We start from the raw sequence: 24,005 nt of genomic DNA, 5'->3' as shown, positions 1-24,005 counted from the left end.
CATGTTCATAGTTTATACTATAGTTTCAATATACACATTATTGTTCCCCACAAGATGCTCCACTTTACTGGATTGCTGGAACATGATGAAAATTGAAGGTGCAAGAAAAGCACTGCTCAAGCCATGTAAGCATTGGATGGGCATAACAGCAGTTTCCTGAAGTGTCTTCTGCAGTCTTTGACTATTTCTTACAGCCATATACTGTGGCAACACAAGAGGTGGGCTCCAACTACAAGTATTGTCAAGGCCAATTCAGTTATCTGGGGAGTTTCTGGAGCAATTCAAGGCATTCTTCCAAGTACTACCAGCCCACAAAACCCACTGTGGAGGACACAGCATTTTAAGAAACAATCATGCTGCGGCTAAAGCGTGATCTTGAAGTACATGGAATAAACAGTTCAAGACAAACTCCTTCAGAATGTCCAGTTCGAAGTTCATTAACACTTCACAGGCACACCAGCTTAAGAGAAACATTCATGTATATGTAAGATAACACTTCAAAGCATACTGCTTGAATGTGTTCATTTGCTTTACGGTTAAAGTGGTGTAACATATCAGCAGCTTTGAAGAGTGTTCATGGGGTATGTTGAAACTAATCTCACAGTAAGATTTTAAGCCTACTTCACAGTTTAACAGTTGCCTCCTTCAGTTTTCCTTCTCATTAAGAGGCAGTCTCTACAGCAGATAATCTTTTACAACTGTTCTGCTTACAATACAAACCATAATGCCAACACCCCCCCTAGAAAATGTACTCACAGTAACACTGCTCTGATGCATGTGGTATTGACACTTGATTGTAAGCTTCTCCCATAATATAAAATACCTTCTAGATCAAAAAGATTTAAAAGATATTGCACTGTTGTATTTCACTTTTGCCTCCCAATCTCACTCCAAGTATTTACAAAACTGTAAACAAGTTATTTTTAGACAGTTTTTGGTACTGTACACCTGTGTTCCAAGGAACTGGAATTCAGTGACACCTTCGTTAGAAATACAGTAGCCTAAGCACAGTGTAAATTCTGTCCAGCTGCCCTCTTTGTACAGTAACCAAGAGGCCACTCCTTGCACAATCACACCTTCAGCTTCCTCTTCTGATCAAAGTATGCATCAAATCTGGATAACGCATATTCCTGGAGAAATAAGGGATGTTCAGTACTCAATACAGTAAACACAGTTGAGTTTTCTTACTTGGGATGGGGAAGCCTAATGAAGGTATTAATTATGTTACCTTCCTAATCCATCATCTCAATGCATTAATTAGCTCTATTTGGGAAGGATAATCTTTCCAGAGATGTTCTGAACTCTTCAAGTTCCCTCCAGCTCTAACACTATTAGCTGCTCCCAGCATGCCAGAAATAAAACAGGAACTAAAGTCATCAGGATTTCACTAAAAAGGATGGCTTCTGCAGCACTTCCCGCAAGATATTCAGTGTACCTGCAAAGTATATGCACTAAACATGGATCAAGAGATAGACCGATCCACTTCTCCAGTACATACAACAAGCTAGCGTTGATATTGTTGTACACTGAATATTAACAGTCATTACACGTACTACTTGAATTCCAAATTCACTTACTGCATGCCAGTTTCCCTCTTGCATGGGATCTCTTATTGCAGAACAATACTTCACTGCAAGGCCTGATACATAAGGCTATAGGACTATAGTCTATGTAACAACGGGAAGAATTTCTGGAGTTTTTATGATCTTAAATGTTCTTTATATTCTTAAAGAAAAAGCACAAACCAGTAACAAACTGATTTTAAAAACTTTTACTCCACTTAGGAGATAATAGTTGCTGGGAGAGGCCATTTCATGTACTTTGAATTATACATTCTTAGTTACATGAAGCTACAATTAAACAACTTACCAGGTAACCAAACTCAATGGATGATATCTTTGCTTGGATAATAGACCACAGACCCCAGAAGAAGTGTGATGCAAGGGCAAACCTGAAATTACAAGGCTGTGCTTATTGAAATACCCATGTAATCACAACATCTTATTTCAATATCTTGTTAGATTAGTATTCCCCAGTTTAGGGATGTCCACCTTTCCTTCAAGAATGACAATATAAAAATAACTCCATTTGCTTCCCCATGGAGTAGTGTTTTGTTTACTCCACTAATAGCATATACCATGTATCTATAGGTTAGAATGGACAGATTTTTCTTTACCACATGTAAATAGCTTAGAATCTCTCTTGGTTGAAGTTTCTCCACCCAGTAATGTATACAAGCATAGGCATCAGAGTGGAAGTTTCAAGATACAGTTGTGAAAGACAAGGTACCTGTTAACTTCTATGAACACATCTTCTTCTAGTTTGGACTTCTCTTCATTGCTCAGATTTTCAAAGCCATCATGGAATGCAGACAGGTAAGTGGAGATAAAATGAAGCTGGAAGGCAAATAAAGAGAGTTACAACTCTTAATTTGAAGACATATTTGCTTCTTTCAGACCTAGGCACACCTTCTAATAAGTTGTTATTTATTTTTCCAAACATCAACAGTGCTGACATTACCTTTAGGATTATGGTGGTTCCACTAACTGCTTGGAAGTCTAGTTTAAGAAAACCATAATATTAGGACAACAGATGACATTTTGCTACTGCTAACTAATTTCACAGCTGCAGTCCACAACTACTGGACTTTTTGTGGCAGACAGCTACATGGCACATAGTAAATATCCTATCCCGCATAGATATTATGAAGTTTCTATGATTTTTAAAGCAAAGGTAGTATAGGTTTACAGAAAATATTATATTTAAGGAAGTCATGGAGGAAAGGTCTTGAGACAGAATAAGACCAAACAGCATGGGAAAAAAGAGTTAAGAGTTGAAGACTGTCAACACTGGCAATTCATTAGTTATGTCTTAAATGCCTACCTGTTGCTTCTTTGAAGGATATTTAAGAACACTAGCTTTGAAGAACGGATACTTTTCGTATGTGTAATCATACATCCATTCACAGAAGTGATTCCCAATGTCAAATCCTCTGAAAGAGAAATAAAGACTAAGTGCCTCAACATTTGCATACTAGCAATCTGTTTTTGCTTAACCAAGCCTAAAATCAGATTTTAAAGCATAAAGTTACTGCAGTTTTGCTAAATGAGGTACAGAATTGATAACAACAAAACAACTTGTTTGCATATTATTAAAAATCAATTAGTAAAGATGGGCAGTTAAGAATGAAAGCTACCAGCTCCATGAAAATACTAGACTTTGCTACCAAGTTTTATACCAATGGAAACAGTTAAAATACTTGAGTATGCATTACATCTCAGCGTGAAGTGAAACACATCTCTAATGTTAGCATTATTGCAGGCAAAGCAGCCATGCTCAAAGTATTTAACATATCCCACTTTTATATTACTGGAATTCAATATTCCATTATGTTCCAGCTATGCTGATGTTTAATGATCCCCATGACTCCACACACTTAGATTCTCCTTAATCAGTTATTAGATGACTGAGGTAAAAGCATTTTGTGTAACCATGTAGTGAAAAACCTAGAAGTACTCTCATTTGCACAGATCAAAACACTATTTGAAAGGACTGAAGAAAAAAATTGCAAAAGCAAATACATACACACACAATCTATCATTCTCCCCACTAGAAAGCAATTTTGACATGAAAGCAAGAAGTCATTTGTGCACAAACAAGCCTCCTAATCTAAACAATCAAGGAGTTCCAATAACTTTGACTCTGCTGTATGACTATACTCAACTCCATTGGGACCATAACTGTTTTGAAAATTTGCTGTCCACCACTAATAGAGCAGAACACAATTCACTAGAATAGACAAATATTCTGTAGTGCAGCACTTGCTCTTGCTGTAGCATGTAGAAAGTAATACAACTTCCTGCTGAATAGAAAATAAGTGATTTACCGGTAATTATAGCTGCTGTATTCAAAGTCAATGAGCATCAGCTTTTGGTTTTCTGAGTTCTCTCTGCCTTCCAGAAGCAAGACATTACCTGAAAATTAAGATAATACAGAACATTCAATAAAGACACAGGAAAAAAAAAACAAAAACAAAAACAGAAAAATAGTACTTTATCTTCACAAACATTTTTTTCAGATAATACCAGTTATGCCTCACATCTACACAGAGGAATGACCAGAAAAGCCAAGCTGGACTGGCTGTACAGCAGCTTACTGAGTTGAGATATATTCTATAAACCTTGTAAAGCTGAAAGCAAGAACTTTTTCTTCTGTCCAAGCACAGGTAGATCTGTTTTCCCAAGGGTCCTGCTTCTCCATTGTTTAGTTTGCAGCTAACTTTGTCAGGTGACAAAGTCAGCCTTATCAGCCCTGAATTGTTTCTTTCCAATAGCACTTTCCATAGCACTATCATTGATAACACAACACATGTGACAGGAATTGCTTTTCAGCAGCCTGAAAGTCACAGACTGATCACTTTGCTATTCTTATGTAGCACAATCAGTACCTATAGAAAAGCTCAGCCTTTTCCTTTGTAACAGGGAGATTTCGTTATCTGTCTTTCAATTCATTTTGTCATCACAATTCATCTGAAAGACACCAAGTCTGTCTCTGTCAAGTGCCAACTAGCAAATAAATGTAAAGTAATTTCGATTTTTCCAAGTTTGTCCCCTCTCCACGGGTACATCTGTTCTCCATGTCATACCCTTGCACCCTTCCAGGCCAATTCCTCAGCCTTAGCTAACAAAGCCAGGACTCCTGAGAACAAAACAGCCCTGCATATGGCCCTAGTGTAACATCCTTCCAGCTCAGTCCAGCTTACCCACTGTAAAGGTGACCGGGAGCACAAACACAGCATACCCAACACCTTTTGCCTTGCCTCCTTTTCATCTCTTCAGAGGACTGGCTCAGAAAAATTTTAATTCCCTCCATGACTCCCAGAGAGAACACACTAAAAAAAAAGAGGTGGATAAGGTTTTCCTAGTGTTTCTTACCAGTACAAACTGAGAACTGCTGAGTCAAACTACTCCATTTTCACTAATTACTGTACTTTTTCACAATTTTTTAACAGAACTGAAGTATATCTGACCCTGATTACATATATTGCAGATAGCTAAGAAAGGTACAGTCTTAAAAGAAAACACTTAAGGCTCCTATCATTAACTAACCTGTACTAACAGAGTGTGTGTATATACCTGGCTTAATCCAGTTATGATATTAGATGTTCCCCTAATCAGCCTGAAGGGTTGCTGAAGCCAATACACTTTGCTTTGCAACTGCTGCACACTTGGGAGTACACAAGCTGCTGTTACAGGTCAGCTGCCAGGGCAGTACCTTGATAACATGAGCTACCTCTCAGAAAGCAAACAAGTGACCAGAAAATGCTTAATACTGCATTGTTCAACAAGGCCAAAATGTTAGCAGCTTACCTTCTTGACAGTCATTGTGGCAAAATACAACTGGTGATGAAGTAGCTTCAAGCATAGCTCTAGAAAAGAGCAATACAGGATCTTTTAAGTAACAGATCACTAAGGTCAGTTCCACTTACAAGTAAAGAATGGATTTTGCTGTAAGAATCTGAAGTGCTATTCATGTCTATCAAGACTATTTTCTCAATTAGAAGCCCAAGACCAGGACACTGAAGTTGGACTTCACTGATCAGCAAGTCAGATTAACAATTGATCATTATCAATTTGTAGTCATATGAGACTCATATTGGTTACAGAACCAAAAACACCCCCCAACTTAAAGTAAAATGAATGTAAGATACTACACTGTATAACATGTTTGAACAAGCATAAAAATTCATACTGAAGCTGTGCAAATAGGAAGACGGTGGTAGACAAAATAAGCCTACCTTAGATTTTTCATTTCCTGGGGGAGATTGTAACTGAGGAGTTTGTTCAGTTTACAAGTTTGGGATTCTCTGGTAAATCTAATCCTCAGCACTTGATTTAGATATCTGTTAAATAGAGACAATAGTACAGCATTTGTGACAGTATATTAGTCTTCTTATATGGAGATACCATTCAAATCAAAATCAATAACTTAAAAAAAGAGTTATTGAAGAAAAACACTATTATCCAAGGTAATTTAAGTTCCTCAAGTAACTATGAAACTGTTTCTAGGTACAGCGAGAGCTTGTGCTCTCAGGCATTGATGAAGAATTATCTACTTATCAAAATTACAACAGGTCAAGTATTTTGCATACTTTAAAGCATTGTGTAACTTACTTTTCCATTGTTCCAAAAAGCCACTTAGGTTCTTTATTAAATGGCATTTTCATGCCATGAAATCTAGCCATCTTTTCAGCTATTTCAGCAGATATGTCAGGTAAGCTTAGTTCTTCAGTACTTAGTTTCCTGCTCTGTAATAAAAGAGAACATTCTTAAAATACAGTTAATTGATTAATTACAAAACTGTGAGTAATTATGAACACTAGCATTAGTCTCTATACAGTTTAGTATAAAATACCAGCACAGTATTCAAGGAAAGTACTTTTCGTCCCAATTAAAATTGCTGTATTTGGAAAAGCCAAGTTAGCTTGCCTAGCTTACATATGATTTAGTCAAGTCTCTTCTAGATCAAAACATGAGGAATACCACATCTCACAGTAAGAATATCTTCAAAGCAGACTAAGTATAAATATTTAAGGACATCAAAAGCATCTCCTCTTGATGCTGTTAAAGTGTTAGTCTATAGCTTCCAATGCTATATTTGGTATCTAACAGGCCTTTTATCTTCATTTATTAGTCCCTGCTACAGCTGAATAACTTTTAGGTATCCCTGGCAAGATCTACAGTTGGGCTCTTCAACACCCCCTAGAACTCCATCAGATTACAGCTAGCAATTACTGCTGGCTGCCAAGTATTCCCTTCCCATATCCCTGCTTTTCTGGGCAGTCCAGAGACCTCTTTGTCATGATCAACTACCAGTAGACCACTAAATAATCATGACCAGGACTTACAGGAATGAATTCCTCGAGTCGCCCTTGTGGAAAGATTCCATATAGCTTTGGACCAAGAGCTCTCTCTGCAAGAATGGCAAACATAACACTTTCCAGAACCATGGCTTCTGCTCCCTGCAAAGAAAAAATTACAGCATTAGTTAGTGCTTGCACAGAAATGAACTCAGCTGTGCTGTAAAATTAGAAATCTTAGGGTTAGCTTTAAAAAGTTGACTCAACATTTTACCAGCAAAAGCTTCTTGACTAATAACAACTTGTAGTTAGCATGGGAGCAATACAAATATTTTGCTTTCAAGTTTAAAGCAGGGGAAGAAAATCTGTATAACTTAACATGTACTATTGGTGGGCCAGGTCAAAGACAAACTACGCAAAAACCAAACCAGTCTCTCCTCCTTAACCTGTGGGAACTTTGCAAATTTATTTCCTGAAGGGGTTTATCCTACTGAAGCACAGCACAGGAACTATAAATATTATCAATATTAGCCTTGGCTACTTTAACACACTTTGGAACATTGCCTCACAAAAGGACACTTTAACTATGTAAATGAATGAATGACTGAACTAACCAGTTTTTTATTTAGAATAATGACTTAGGATTTGTTTCTGTTAAGCACATTAAGTCTTGCCTCTCTTTTTATATATATTTTTAAGAGAGAGTAATTTAAACTCCTGCTAATAAACATGAGTAAATAAACATTCTTCCTTTTCTACCTCCAAACATGCTTCCAGTTTCATTAGCTTTTCTTCAAGGTTTTCTTTACATCAATAAACTCAGTCCATAACAATCACAACCAGACAGCTTCTTAATATGAATGTTTAAAAATTAATAGAAATATTAAATATGTCTCAAAAATAGCTAACACACACTGAAGTATAGTTTATTAATGGGTTAGATTAGCTGTAAGTAAACACAGAAGCCACAGTATAAATCACTACTTCTAGCAATTGTATAAAGAAGAATCCAGCTGTACTCAGATCCTAGAAGTCCACTAAGACTCTGCCTACTTTTGAGCAACTCATCTCAAAGTCTGACCTATAAGACTTTATTTTGTGCTTTTAGTTCTTACGCTTTTAATACAGCTCTCAGATATTTCAAACTACAGAGCCATTTGTGTTATTGTAGTCACCGCAGTGTCAGACAGTAAATAACTCTTTCCTATACAAGTTCCACTCTTGACTACGCTCCAGGCAGTTCCATTCACAAATTTTTTATTACTGGCCCACACATTATTCTGGAAATTCTAGCATTTCATACTGAAGTGTAGGAAAGGCTCATGTAACTATGTTCAGAGGCATTAGCTTCAATAAAAAGACACCCATCAAGAATATTGAGAATTTAAGATAAATTGCATATTAATGTATTGTATTACTGTCCTCCACTGTTTTGCCATCTCAACTCCTTGAAGCAGAGCTAGTGCACCAAAAATACATACTTTTAATAATTTCACATTCCCTCATCACCACAGATCTAAACTTTTGAGTTCAGTTCTGAAGCCTAATGCCAAGCATCAAAAAGCACATCAGATACACGTTACTGAATGTCTGCTCCTTTATTAGCTTATATTGATAATTTGTCTGTGCCTTGTACAACATCAGGGTGTCTTAAAAGTCTGATTACAGCAATCCTGTTGGCTGTTCCCATTAGGATGTGAGTTCCTTGTTTTCACATCTTACTGAAAAACCAACTCACAATACTTGGATAACAGCAAGTGCCAAAGAAATGCTCTTCATGAAGATGCCCCTTCGTGCATCACAAGTAACAACCAGAAATAGTGATATTGCCAATTACTCAGTGCCCTCCTGGGTTGCTTCTGCCACATATCTGTCTACCCCTAGTCCTTTAAAACATGCTTAAAAGTTTAGGACTTTCACATAATCCACAGTGAGCAAGTTCATAAACTTCTGTGTCAGCAGTGTTAACAAGGAAGGCTGCACCTCTCCATGAAAGACCTGCTTCAGTCTTAAAGTACAGGCAAATGTTACCTAAAAACAGCAGTATAAGAATATTCAAGTTTCAGTGCTCTGCTGCTTGACTCTCAAAAGAGAAAAAAGTTTAGAGCACGCAAATAACTTCTTCTGCTGTAACAGAATGGTCACTTGAGAATAAGTTCAACAACAGACAAATAATTTCACCTATGCACGTCAGTCACAAAGGCTTCCTCATAATATCTGATGGACCTTTTACCAAGTCTCCACTCCATACACCACCATCAAATATAGGCATGGAAATAAACTAATAAAGGACCTTAGAAAATACTGTAGCATACTTCATATGGACACTGAACAAATCTAGGTCCACTGAATAAATCTTCAATTAAATGTTCACCTGATTACTCTTAAAGCATCAAGTATTGTAACTAAGTAAATTATGCATCTCTATACATTCAAATACTTTGCAATACAATTATACTGCCAAGACAACAACCTGTTCTTTTAAGCTCTGAAGCTCTCAATTTTAATCAGTTTCCAACAGATGAATGGTGAACACTTGTGTTTAAAACAAACTTCTGGAGAAGATTTGAACACTCACACTATTAAATGAATACTTAGAGCTGACTGTTGCATTTTAAAAATTTAAGAATTATTATAAACACTCTTCACAAGACTCTTCCAGTACATAACTCCCCTTCAAGCAAGGAAAGATCAAAAGCCTTTCTATACTTTAGTTGGAACTGAAGCTTCTGCTTTATTTTTGCTTCCACAAAAAAGCTCACTATAAAATACATGAAATACTACTATTTTGAGAAAAATTACCCCTAACTATAGTAAAATCAAGATAAAACAATCCCCATTTCATGTCTCATCACAGTCAAACACCAGGCAGCTCCGAACAGCTACAATGCTTTTGCTAGTGATCCAGAACATTATGGGATTACTCAGAGGTATTTTTACTCTCTCCAAAGGATGACCATTACCTTCTCTGATCAAACCTATCTAACTCAAGAAAATTAACAAACCCAGCCTGACAGGAATTCTTGAGTAAAATGATCCATCAGTGAAGTTCCAGCACCATGAGACCAACAGCAGAAAAACCAACCTACCAGCATAGAATTACTGTTTTCAGGCACCAAACAGACAATTCTGAAGTTCAAAGCCCTGCTTCCTGTACTGCACAGCTCCTATGAGCTGCTGGCACTAGGACAGTGGAGCTTTTTTTGATTTTTGTTTTAACACTTCAGAAACTGTTTTCAACTAGATTGAAGTAGGGGGGGGAAAAAAAATTTTAAAAATAAGATCAAGCCACCTCCATTTTCCACCTCTGAAGAAAACTGAGGAATCAAATCAGTACCTTTCAGTTCAGTCTTGGTTCAACTGATTGAAGCTGTTCCAGCAAACTTAACTGAAAGTTCAACAAAACTTCAAAAGCAGTCATTCAACAAAAATTTTAAAACCAGTTTCAGCTCTCTTAGAAAAAAAACAAGCTTGAACTGTTTCAGAGAGCATTCCCAGATGGCAGAATACATAAGGAGAGTAAGGAGAGAAAAACTGCACTTACCAAACAAGTAAAATGTATTTCTCCCTCATCACTACTGAAACCATCACAGAGCTGAAAAATGATAGTACATAACATGCAAAGCACCTGGCTAACATGCTGCAATGTTATCCCTTACTGAAAAAAACACTGCCATGGTAGAAATCTAAATTACCAAATTGTGTTCAGATGACTTTATGAAAAATTATACCCAGCAAAACATTATGCTGGATAAGCAGAAATTATTTCAAATAAGAACTTTGATTTTTGCAGAACACAGATGATACAAGCCCAACAATAATCAGAAAGACTTGATGTTCAAGAGGAAGTTCTCTCCAGCTCCATATACTTTCCTCAGAAGAGTTCATCAATGTATTATAAAATAGGGATTAGGTAAAGCAGAATACTGATCTTTCCCTACTAAAGAAAGATGAGCCTAGTATTAAAAATAGCAGTACTCATATCAATGTTAGAAATGGTAAGAAACCATTTAGGGCACAGTTTGGAGGGTATTTTTTGTTAATGTGGAATGATTAAATCTTTACAAGCTATGTACAGACACTCACATAATAGTGTTACTTCTATGAGCAAACAGATAATATTTTCTTCATTACTGTTTACAGTTTCTAAAAACACAGCCCAGACACCAGGTGGAGCAACTCCTGGTTTAGAACAAACAGGATCACCACATTTCTCTATCATCTAAAAAATTCTGTGAAATAAGCAAATTTAGTTACTCACCTGCCAGTCATTTTCCTTCTGAGACTGTACAGACTCTTCTTTATTAAATGACCTCTATGAATGAGAAAAAGCAAACAATAAGAAGATGAAATTTAACATGATTAACCTGCAACCACCAGAACAAAAAGAATAGAAGTACCAGCTACAATTAACTAGATGTTTCATCACTGTCTTGATCTGTGACAGCTACAGCACTAGTATCCATCTGACCTCTGACCATCACACTAATTCAACAGTTCCAAAAATCTTTCAAAAGGATGTGCCACTGAGACCAGACCACTCCTGTAATTAGTCTGAGAGTCAATTTTCTGGTATTTTATAATTTATCAGTATTTCAATGTATCACAAGCTTATAGGAACATTTTTAATTAACAGAAAATTAAGTCTCTCTGCATGACATCTGGGACTATATTCTTCTTGCAACTAAAGCATTTAAGAGATGCATTACAGAGACTACATAAAAGCCTGAGAAGGACTATTGGAAGAGTTATGTTACGAAGCTTGCAAAGCACTTGCTTTTTTTCCCCTATTACCTTGTTTTCCAAATTTCTTGTCACTAGAATTTCGTTATTCATAGTATGCTTTCTAGAATATATGTACAATGTACCACTTGGCTGTGCAAATCCAAGACTTATTTTTCAAGTGAACTGCCCACATACACTAAAGATGTCTCAGTAAGAACTGCAGTATACTAGCAAAACTTCAATGAATTCCATTAATAATGTATTCTGTTAGGATTATTAATAGTCATTACAGAGCAGTTTCAGAGTATCAAACTACACCTTCAGCAACTAAACCCTCAATGGCACATGCTTTTAATAGAGCTACACATTCAAATTCAAGATGTAATAGAAACCTTGTCCTTTAAAGGGCTTGAAGGTAAGGAGAAGAGAGAGCAAATATTTGCTTAGAGTTAGTTATAGTTTGTGGCTGCTATTTATGTTGCAATTACACCACTGACTGTTTAAACCAGACTAGCTGTAGAGGCCCATTAGGGTAGCCTGCATCTCCACCTTCTGAACAAAAACATTTGATCCACAGAACTGTGTGCATACCTTTCTATTCCAAAGCTCTTACATGTCCAAAACAAGGGTGGAAATATGAACTTAATGGAACACAGTTAAGCAACACCAGCTGTTTTAAGTACAATACAACGAGCTAACAATTACACAAGCTATGCAGTTATAGTATTTCAGAAGCTATAGAAGAAATACAATTAATATGAATCAGTGGTCTTTCAGCAAGTACTTCCCATTGCATTATGCTAATAAGTTTAAAACAAGACAATATGAAAACTACTATTGGTTTATATTCCTTTCAAGGAAATTAATAAAGTCAAAACATATTCACTAAAGCTAAATGCATTAACTACTCAATAGTATTACAGTCATTTACAGAGGGCTTCTTTGAACAAGCATGTCCTACATTAATACCACTCTTGCATCTTACAGTTTTTTCTTGAACAGTCAGAAAGTTACTCACCATCCAGGAGTCTCTCCTGATTAATGGTGCTCTCAGAATGGTTCAGTTCATCAGAAGGTAAGTAGATAAGGCTTTTCCCTAGAACCTGAACTGGCATCCACTTTCCAGAAGTCATACTGTATAAAGGGCTATCCGGTTCTAAAAGCTCACCTCAAATTAGTGTTGGAGATAGCCTAATGGCATCTACTGTGCCATTAGAAAGAGATAGTTAGTGATGTGTACTGCAGAGTCATCAGAAAAGGAGACTTCTGTGGCATCCCTTCCTCTTTTCTGTTCCCTCAGCATGGAGCATTAATGTCCAGAGGAGAATGAATACAAAGTAATTTGTGAATAATAACTGGCAAATATTAATGGAACCTTGAAGAGGATCAGTCTTCACAAGTGGCCATGTACTCAGCCTAGGATTAGGAAAGTCTCCAGTACATGTGGTCAAGGAAATTAAGTAAGCAGGATACGATTTTATGTAGAAGAAGTTTAAGAGTTTAACAACGTTAAAGCAGAAGGATTTGATTGTTTTCTGACTGCACAATCACCTATGAGAACAGTGGTTCAAAGTGAAACATACCATGAGGTGTTAGATCTACATATTTAGCTCATATGTTCTTGGCTAAACCAATCAAAATGTCAGTATTTCCAAAAGCTCTAATAGCTCACTCCAGCTTACATCCAGTTCTGGGACCCATTTACTTCAACAGCAATGAGTAGATTTTAATTACACAAATAACAATAACTTAATAACTGCTGGAGGTTTTTAATCTCTCTTTCTCTACATGAAAATATTAACTAGAAATGGACATGTGTTCTACATCTTTACAACTTTAAATAATTTGTTCAGTGCTTCTTTTATTGTGGGAAGGTTTATTCTGAAAGCAGATTAAGAAAGCTCTCTACAATTTTAGTAAGGGAGTACAGCTGTATGCAGAGAGACAACAAGTTACAGAGTCTACTTGATGATAATGTAAATTGATTTTAAGGCAGGAAGCTTCAGGTACAAGATGAAAGTCCTAGAATGGGAGACATCGCACATTATCTGATCTGTGATGATAAGATGACCAGGTAGTATTTACACATCTGGCAGTTTAACACAGAAAATTAAGTTAGTTTTCTCCCTAATGCCCCAAATTTATTTGTCTTATGGCTGGACAACGAGCTCTGACTCAGAAAACCCAGGTGATGCTTGGCAGGAGAATTCTGTATAGAGGAGGAACTTGCAACTTTTTTTCCCCCCCAAACAACCCTCTGCCCACAAATTTACATCTTAAATTATAAACTCATTTTCTGAGTTTACTCAGCTTTAGTAGTTTTCAAGACTTCAAAATGCTGCAGTACTTTGATTTAGACAAAACCCTATGAATTCCAATACCAAGGAACTGCCTGAGAGATTAGAGGCAACCTATGAAGGGAAAGCTTTTATAAATTCTAGAAGCTGTTGAAAGACATGGATTTGAACTTCAGGATATAGGAACATAGTTTTAGATTCAGCAACAGCTATTTCTGCTTCTAAGAACCTGCCATTGATTGCTGATCCTTGCCAGACCTGAAGGAACTAATTTGCTAGTCCTAGAATCCACGACATAAAGCCCTGAAAAAAGCCACAAAAACATCTCTAATCCTCCTTATTTCAAGTTACCATTCTCTTATGAGGGAGCAGAGGAAAGGAAGGAGCAGTACTTTGATATTTTGTTATTGCTGTAAACATTCAGATGCACAGACAGTAGCTGTTGCTACTTAAGTCTTATTTTTAAACAATGAAATCTAGTACTAAAGAAAATGAAAGCTGTAGAGAATGCTCCAACTTCAGAGATCTCATACTATACCGTGAATCGTGTCTGTCACCTGGAAACCAGAGTGCTCTAGGCACGATCGCATGGGCAAGCCTGCAGCAGAGAACACATGCATATACAACTAAAGTGGTACATTACCCCCAGAATACCCTTAACTCCACCCAACACAAATATATCCCCATAAGAGGTGCTTGGTTTCTTTCAAGCTGTCTGCCAGTGCCAGGGATTTGTAGTAACTCCATGCTACAAACAGACATGGACACCAACAACCACAGAAGACGTTGATAATTACAGGTACAAAGCAGTCTGCATTTTATTTAGTTACAAAAACCAAAAGGCAGCAAGGCAGGTATGGAAAAAGATCTACCACAGAACGGTGGCAACCATGTATACTTATTTTGCATCTGCTCACATAGAAATTGAGAGACTAGAGAAGAATATCAGATATATCGGTTTGGTATTCCTCATTCAAATACAAGATTTTTTTTTTAGGCTGTTGCAAAGTGCCCCAGTAAATCAGAGTTCAAGGTTCTTTTGATGCACGTAAAGGAACGGGAATTAGCCCCCAAGTTAGCTTTTGACAGGTGAACTTCAGAGAAATTCACCTTAATTTGAGCTTCTTGTTGTTGATGCTATCTCAGTGAAATCCTATCAGCTTTTGTAAGATGTGGGAAGTTTTTGTTGTTCTGAATTTACGTAGAAACACTACAGTGATCTGCATATGAAATCCAGTCAAAGTCTAGATATTAAATGGCACATTGTTGAAAAAACTTTTGTTTCATTTGTTTTAACAGTGATATAGCCAAACAGTTGAAGACATTTTGTCATGAGCAAGTTTTACTTTCAATGCTCCCCTTTAAATTTAGCAACTAAGCTGGAGGAAGAATAAGGGAAGCAAAGAAAGACATTTCCCTTTTTTCAATGTGGAACATATCTGCATTGTGCCTCAAACATTTGAGTTTTAATGTGGTTAGTACTTTACCCTGTTCACAAGCACAAATACTTGTTTTAAAAAAAAAAGTTCTGCTCAAGGATATACTCAAGAGAAGTCCTTGATTTTTAAACATCCATGCCAGTGTAACTATTCATAACAATGGCTGAGCCAGCTCAGTTCAACTCCCCCCAGCTCCCCCCAAAAACAGTCATGCACACAAAAATTGGCTTAAACATATCAGCTATGACAGAGGAAGGCACAAAACCTTCCCTGTGTGGCAGCTTTAGCCAATTGGCATGGTTTATATTGGATGAGTTTCATGTACTGACATTTGTGTCTTCCAAGATTCATAATAAGCAAACTGGGGCTATTTTCAAACTGCAAAAAAGGTGGCTCAAAGAACTACGGTGCCATTATAATTCATTCTTTAGTATCAGGTACCTATTTTTCACTGCTATTCAAAATTTTAACATAAACTTATCTTCTGTCCATAGAACAATTTGGTGCATATTGCTATAGATATATAGTATTCACAGTAGAAGAATAATAACAGCTGATATTATTGTTTTGTTCTCCAATTTCAACAGAAAATAAAATGGACAAGAGTTAAAACATGATAAAAAGGCTCAAACAAGTAGTAATTACTAATACCCAGTGGCAATTACAATTAAGTCATTGAGAATCGTGATTTTAGCATGAGGTCTCAAAAGTCAAGTTACTTATACAGTATCCTTTAATTTCTATAGGGCAACATTACTAAAAATATCAAATTACTCCCTCTATAACAGGCTTGTCATAGAATTCTGCTTATGTCACCCAGAAATTTATAATAATCCTAAGTGAGGTTTTCAAAATACCCCAATAAAACAGTTTGCTTATATTTTAACTTACATTTAATGTAGAGGGGCTGGAAGAGACAAATGTTTGTTGACAAAAATTGTGAACCTCAATGCAATCTGAAAGTTTTACCTTGGGACTTTCTCTGCTTACTTAACCTTTAGTGAACTGCACCAACAAGAGCAGTCTTTTCACTGCCACTATGGAAATAAAGGAAGTTAGACATCTCAAAAGATCCTTCAATGCTAAGAGTAGAAAGGTTAGAAAGTTATGACCACACTTTCAATTTTCAAACCAAATTAGTTCTGATTTTGGAACCCAAAATCTTATTTTGATTTTGTCAGTGGACAGAGGCACAGAAAAGGCAAGTTAAAAAAAGCCCTGAGGGAAAAGGAGGATGACCAAATGCTATGCTAGAGTCTTCTTTACTTTTCCTTTGAAATATAAAGGAAAAGGCCACATGTCTTCAGAGCTCTTAGGCAACAGAAGTTCTACCACTACAGCAGTTTTACAGCCCATGTTCCAAATCAAGCCTTCTACATAAGTCAGCATTACCTTAAAGCCATTAATAATTTTGAAAAAAAAAAATCTCAGCATCAACCCCAGGAGTAATTTTGAAAACAAAGTTTCTCACCACCATTTTATTCACTTTGCTTTTAGGTTTTTTAGAGACTATTTAAGCTTCAATTAATGAACTTCTACACATTTGTTGTTTAACAGTTTAACTTTCCCAACATACATACAGTGGTGTAGCCAAGCATTTCATGCTATTTCAAACCACTGAAATATTTTACATATTTCTGGTGAAGTTTGCTACTACAGGAAAGTTAATACCTCACATAATTAACAAAAGAACACTTTGAAGCCAGTTGAAGACAGTTAAATGACAGTATCCAATGAGATTTTTAATAGTAAGTTTGGTCAAGGCAGTAGAAACAGGAAGTATGGGCTGAAATTTCAGGAACAGTCATCTCCTACAGACATTGCATCAGTTAGTCAAAGTAAGTGACTGAGTACTGGAAAATACCAAATTAATGGATAATAAAACCAGGCCCTCTAAGTCAAACAAACAATTGCCAACATTCCAATATAATTTTATGAAGCTGCATTTTTTATAAGGTTAAACATTTGTTATGATTTTTTATTTACAATATCAACTGTCTAGCAGAGATGGGTAAGAGAAGATCTGCTCTACAGTCCCACAGCAACAGCCTGTAAGCTTCACAAGATATTACCTTTACAAAACACTCTTGATGTTAAACCTTACAATTTGAAGCAAATTTGCCAACCGCTTCTCTTAAGGCTTGACAAATTTCAAGGCTATTTACATTTTACTAACCAAAGAAAAGTAACATTTGAAGAGTTTGACAAACATTTGATTAAGTTTCTATGCCAGCTAGGGGGCATATCACACATTTAGGAAAGCATGTTTTGGAATGAGATGGCTGTACAGTATTGATGTTTGTGCCTTATTTTTATTCCAACACTATAGATCAAACTTTCCAGCAACACCCATGAGATCTAATAAAATGCTTGAGCATTGTACAAGTTTGACAAAACCTTCAACTTTAATCTCTCAGATTGAGTGTTTCCAAGATAAAAATTAAGCAGTTTAGTCTCTTGCAATCTTGCTAGTTATGTCGAAGTCCTACATATTATACAGAAGCAAACTTCAACTTTTCTGAAACACCACAGCCCAAACTTAACACCATAAACAAAGCATTACTGATCAAGCAGAGAGCAAATGAGCCTTCAGCCGATACATGCCTGTCAGGATCTCTATAGAAAGGAGTGTAAATTCTAGGCAGTAACAAATTATAAAGAAAACTGCTTTAAGCTAGCAATCTACCCTACTACCACTAAAACACATTCTCAAAATGATAAAGCAGCACACACTTGCAGCATATCACAAATTAAAATCTCCAAACATATCACAATTAAGCTACAGAAACCCACCCAGCTCCCAAAGCACTCTACATACTCACCATCTGCAGGATTGCACCATATAAGCGCAGGAGAACTTTCCGTGGTTCATCTGCAACTGTCTCAATGGTATCAGGTAGTGAGCACTGAAACAGCATGTTGCTGAGGCCACCTCTATTAAGACAAAGGTACATTTATCAGCTAAGCTCAATAAGCATACACATTCAATTTGCTAAAAAAGAGATGCACACTCATCATAGTTTTAGTATAATTAACAGATCTACTCTAACGTGAAAAAAATCTTCCAACAGTACCAATAACTCACAGCATATAAGGCTTCAATTAAAAAAATTGATGGTGATAATACATTAAGCATAAAGCTACCAAGATATACTGATCCCAATTACAGGTCAAGCTATGAACAAACTGCAACAGACAACTAAAATGCAATGTAGACTTTTGTTAACTTAATTATTTTTGGGACTTCTAGAAAGTGATGCTGAAGCCTTGTCAGATGTACTTGGTTGCACAAATAAGCACGAAGACAGTAGAAGAAGCTTAAAACCATGCAGTGAGTATAAAAACCTAAGTTTGAATTAAGAGCTGGTATAACTGGGTTGACAGCTACAAAGATTTAACTTGAATACCTGAGCTACAGCATTGCAGGTGAAAATCTTACTTATGCTGTCATTCTTAGGGAGTAATTTTCAATTTTGAAATTTACAATTAAAGCAGTCCTTCAAATAAATTGTTCATGTATTTGACAAAACTGAAGTCACACTCAAAATCATACCAGGTAAAACACAAATTAGGGAGCTCTGTGCTTCAGTCTTTTGGAGGTTATACAAGCATGCTGTTTTTTTCATATAGTTACTGTTTTATGCTAGTGTTCTTACAAGGAAAAGTGACAGCATTTGTTTTCCACAGGTTTATTGAGTTAGATATTACTAGAGGAGTTAAGTTTCTCAATTTCTAGTAGCCCACTAAGAACACTGGTCTACTCAACCCATATATCCTTTACTACATTCTTTCTGCATCCTCTTCATTATGTTCATTAGTAAGTTTTAAAATTTCTCTTCTGCAATAGATTTTCCCTATTACTTCTTCCTTTACTACAAGACAAAAGAGTACTGAAACTGTTGGTTCACTTGCAAAACAGAAATGCAAATCAGCTCTACTGAAAAAGCTTTTGCCTCATCATTAAAGAAAAAACTTTCAAAAACAGACAATCCAAATATAATAGCTAGCAGTAAAGGGATGAGGTAGCACAGGTTTAAAAAATAAGCAGTTTTACTTATAGCATGCTACACAACATACTGCAGTAACTCTAGAATTCAAATAGTAGAAACTTTGTCATGTTGTGATTTCCTTCCCAAAGCAACGCAGTTTTTCATAACACCCAAAACATGAGTATTTAATGTAACTTTGCAGTGAGCTTTGATTCTAGGCGTCTATGGCAAAACCAAAACGCAGTAGCTAAAATGCAGTTCTCAGTCCTAACCTGACACTCTTCTCCAGGTTTTTTCAAATATTTTTTAGGTTCTCCTTACAATGCAGTGGCGAAGTAGTAGAGACTTTCTGGAGAAAAAGGCTGCCAAGAAGCAGAGTACCTGTGTACACAGAAGAAGGGCTGGCCTACATATCCAAAGTCAACAACAGAGAGGAAAAAAAATCTCCAGAAAATGGGGTAAAAAAGCAGCTGCACAATACACTCAAGTAAGAAGGCAGAAAATAACCAGGTGGCTTGGCAGGCATCAAAAAAAGGATGCTTAGAGACAAGAGATATGAAGTAACTTTAAATCAGGAAGGTGAACAGGTAGAAATAGACAGATGGAAATGGTATCAAAGAGCAAACCCAGACTACTCAGATGCAATATGTCTGGCTTCACTTAAACTATGCTAGACAGTTTTTTTTTTTTTAAATAATTTGCCACCTTTTCTAAGCCTCTGACTTCATTGAAAATATCAACACTTAAACAGAAGAACCAAACATATTGAAACCCACTTCACAAAAGATACCATACTAGAGCTCAAAATCCTGTACGAACAGTTACGTTACTTGAGCACATGCTCAGTCTGCATACAGTGCATGAAAGCCTGGAAACTCTTTTTTATATCTCTCCAGTCAAATAGGAGTGTCCTACTGAGACTGAAGTACATTAAACATAAGTTTCATTATAGTCTTATGCACTTAAGACTTCATAAGTTACCACTAATCAAGTAAATCCATACAGGAGTCTAATAAAAGGTATTGTTCTCCTGAAGGTCAGTAGACTCAGCAGCTTGTTTAGGGGTCAAAAGGGCATATGTCACCCTTATATAAAGCTACCATTTAGTCTACTGCTGCAAATTACTTAAAGGTAAGCCCTTCCAAAATGGTCACCTATTTTCAAAGCTTCCCATTGCTTTCCCCAAATCACAGTCAGAGCAGTTAGATGTGCCTATATACTTGCATTCTGATTAGATGCAAATCTATTTCTTTGCTCTTAATAAGAACTGGACCTCTTCATATTATGACATCAAGTACCTAACATGCTGTTCACAAACACAATGTGCACTAAAGCCATCAAAATGGCAGCACTGGCAGGCACACTGGAGAACATACACAGAGCACTTGACTTTCGCAAAACTTGAATCAGCAAACCAATATGATGCTGCTTTCTCTATAGACAGGAATGGTGAAAAGACTTTTGCCAAAATAAATACAACAGCCAATTAGCATGGTTTTACACATTCTTAAGTTTCAGCCCATTCCCTCTTCCTCCCAATCCAGAAATCATTAAGCCATTTTGAAGTGGTGTCTCAGAGGCAAAGTTTTCAACAAATGCAAGAATAACTGTGCTAAAACCTAAGGCTTTAGAAAATAAGTACCTATTTCAGCAGTGCACGTTAATAAGGATGAAAACAGAATTAAGCAAGTCAGATTACAGACATTATCAGACTAGTCTAGGAATAGTTCAGTCTTCTAAACATTCTCTCCCTTCATAAACTTATTCTGATCAAGTGAGCAGAAATGATCTAAAACCACAAGTACTATCTTTCAATTAGTTGCTCATTTTTAATAAAGCTTTTAAAATACATTTAGAAATTAGCATGATGAATTTGGGTTATACTTTCATATGCCAGAGCTTTGTCAACTGTTTATGGTTCGTATATCAGCAAAAGTAGAAACTCCAGGAAAGCAAACTCAGGGCTCCAGGGGAGAAGCTAACAACCATAACCTTTAAAACTGTATGTGATTCTACATTTTATCAGAGAGAATGATCAAGCAGTCTGTAAAAATGAAACTCTGAATTGACATCAGTTTAACTAGCAAATGGGACTGATACAAAAAAAGAGGCTATCTAATTCCGCAAAGAAGGCAAAGATTTTAAACACACTATACATGGCTACTAGAATATCCAACTTACGTATTTCTGCTGCCAACATGCTGAGTCACAAGTACATGTTACTATATATATGCTAAAAGATTATTCACAGCATCAATATATCGCATTTACCTACTAACTTCTGAATTTCAGACCGGCCAGAGCCATACCAGAAAAAGGCACTTCACCACCCCCCACGAGCCGGTAGGGCCATTTCTACCAGTTCTGTGACTTTTACCGTCTAAGTTGGGGGCCCCTCCCCTGTCTCAGGGTCGAGGCTCTACCGTCGCTTTGCAGCGCCAACCACCTCGCGCCGCCACCCTCTCCTAGGCGGGGGGCGTGGTTGACGCAACGAACCCAGGGCCCCCCATCGCTCTCCGGGTGAGACTCTCCGAGCCGAGGCGTTGGTTGCAGCCGCAAATCTCCCACACCGGTGTGCGGAGCAGGGGCTACCCGCGTCGCCCCAGAGCGAATGCGGGAGGCGGATGTGCAGTCGCTTCCCATGCAGCAGCGAGTCTGCTCCCCTCCAACCAAAAAACCCTCAAGTTTAAGAAGCGCTTTTTTAAAAAAATAAATTAAAAAAAAAAAATTTAATTTAAATTAAAAAAAAAAAAAAAAAAAAAAAGAAAGGGAAATCCTGATCTCCCGCTCCTGAGGAAGCGGCTCGGACTCCCGGCGACCAACGGGCCCCGCCCCCCTCTCCGCAGGCACTAGCCACCACGCCCCCCCTTAGCACGGACCTGATGGGGTTGATGCGCAGCTGTTCCTCCCGCAGCTCCCGCCAGGCCCCAGGCAGGAATTCCTTACACCACAGATACGCCTTGTGTCGCGTTCGGGGGTCGAGCGGCGGCTCCTCCTCAGGCGGTGGCAGCAGCAGCGCGGAAGGCAGGGTCATGGCGTCCCCGCCTACGCCCGCCACGACGGGGTCTTTCCCCTCGGGATCAGTGTGAGCCAGCGGCGAGGGTGGCTGCCCGGCGGCGGGAAGGACGACACCGCCCCCGCCAGAGGTGCAGCCGAGGAGCAGCCCAAGCGGGGAAGGATCGGTCTCGCCGTTACAGAACTTGGTCTTCATAGTGCGAGGCGGGCGGGCTAGGGGAAGAAGGCCGTTAGGGCAATGAGCGGGTGGGGGCAAGAGCTCGCTCACCTCGCGTGCACCGCTCTCTCTCGAGCACCCGCGACGGGTAAACTGCGCGTGCTGTCCCGGCCCCCCCTTTTATAGGCAGCTCGGCACGCGCGCCCGCTTGCCTCACGCTTTTTCCCTCTGTCCTGATTGGCTCCCAGCTTTCGGCTCCAGCCTGGAGCGGGGGTGGGGAGGGGGAGAAGTTCCGAGCGAGCGGGAGGAGCGTGCGCTCTCCTTTCCCCCAAGCTGCCTGAGCGCCTGGTGATTGGTGCGCGAGGGAGTACGAGGCGCTAGTTCTCGCTGTCGCGACCGCCCCTGTGCGCGAGAGGCGGGAGCACACCGATTGGGTGTTCCCCGGTTGTCCCGGTGACCGTCGCGCACAGCTCGGGGTGGGGGGCGCAGCGCAAGGTGATCGCTCCCCGCTGGTTCCACAGCAGTGGTGCCGCGGCCGCCAGACCCGGGGTCGTGTTCCCGGCCCGGCCCGGCCCGTTAGATACCTTTGGGTCCCGCTTCCCCTTCCTGCTGTGCTCAGCCCTGTCCCCGCCGCCTCCGGGCGCCCCTCTGTGCCTGGCGCTCCTCTTCGGCCCGGCGGCCGCCGCTCAGATCTGAGGAGGATTTAGCGGGGGAGGTTCGGGCCACAGCGGGAGCTCGATCGGGGTGGGGGATTGAGTCAAAGGTAAGCACTGAAGACAGCGGGAGGGACCAGGCCGGGGCAGAGAGCCGGTCACCACGCAGTGCTGTGCGGTGGAGCTGCCTTTGTCCCTTCTTTGGTTGGACCGTGTTAGTTGAGGTGGTGCTCCCTCAGGCCTGGCTATGCCAGGACTTAGTAACGTGCCGGTGTCAGTCACGCCTGTGACTTGCTTCAGAAACATGTGTGAAATCTGTGTGCGGTACAAAGTGGGTTATACCAATCAACAATATGCTTATTTAAACTATGCTCCTTCGGGAAAGTTACTGAGTCGTGTGAAGGCTGATTTATGCCTATATGGTAAACTGTGCTCTTTTGGCTCAGGAGAAAATCATACCTGAACAGAAAGGTGAACTACAAGAAAAAAAATCTACATGCAATGCTTTGCAGTTCAGTTTCTTTGTTAGTGTTGATAGTGCAAAGATGTTCTGTTACAGTAAATACCAGCACCTGCCTTCCAGTCCTTCATAGCACACAAGGAGTGTCAGAGTGGTGATGTTACAGTCAGCTGAAAGGCGCTGCAGCTTTCTTGCCCCCTGCCCCCCTCCACCCCCCCCCCGCCCCCGCAGCCTAATATGTTGTATCACCTTGCCATAAATGAGCAGTAAAGGAATAAATCACCTTTAAACCTTGGACTACGTTTGCACTTCCCTGATTTTTTTTCCTCCTTTGTCTGTTCTCCCTTCATGGTGTTTTACTGTATATAATGAAAGCTTGTGGGCTCTTTTAATAATAGTTGCCATAGTGGC

General features: G+C 38.7%; 1 protein-coding gene across 3 annotated transcripts; it reads right to left on the bottom strand.

Annotated features, from left to right (window-relative positions):
• Window positions 1-1,070: 1,070 nt before the first annotated feature.
• CHKA (choline kinase alpha) lies at window positions 1,071-22,520 on the bottom strand (the record flags this gene model as incomplete). Of its 3 annotated transcripts, XM_080345447.1 has the most annotated exons (12): window positions 1,071-1,130; window positions 1,870-1,951; window positions 2,290-2,396; window positions 2,884-2,992; window positions 3,887-3,974; window positions 5,370-5,428; window positions 5,798-5,902; window positions 6,174-6,307; window positions 6,908-7,021; window positions 11,121-11,174; window positions 18,143-18,254; window positions 22,189-22,520. In XM_080345447.1, 12 exons carry the CDS (start codon window positions 22,518-22,520, stop codon window positions 1,071-1,073), a joined length of 1,356 nt encoding a protein of 451 aa, XP_080201573.1. The 3 variants fall into 3 exon arrangements, with proteins under 3 accessions (XP_080201573.1, XP_080201575.1, XP_080201574.1); XM_080345449.1 differs by lacking the exon at window positions 6,908-7,021; XM_080345448.1 differs by lacking the exon at window positions 11,121-11,174.
• Between the last annotated feature and the right edge of the window lie 1,485 nt (window positions 22,521-24,005).

The sequence above is a fragment of the Nesoenas mayeri genome (assembly GCF_963082525.1).
Source record: "Nesoenas mayeri genome assembly, chromosome: 5".
In the NCBI taxonomy this organism is placed as follows: Eukaryota; Metazoa; Chordata; class Aves; order Columbiformes; family Columbidae; genus Nesoenas; species Nesoenas mayeri.
The sequence above is the reverse complement of the archived record's forward strand: the minus strand, read 5'-3'. Positions and strand labels throughout refer to the sequence as shown.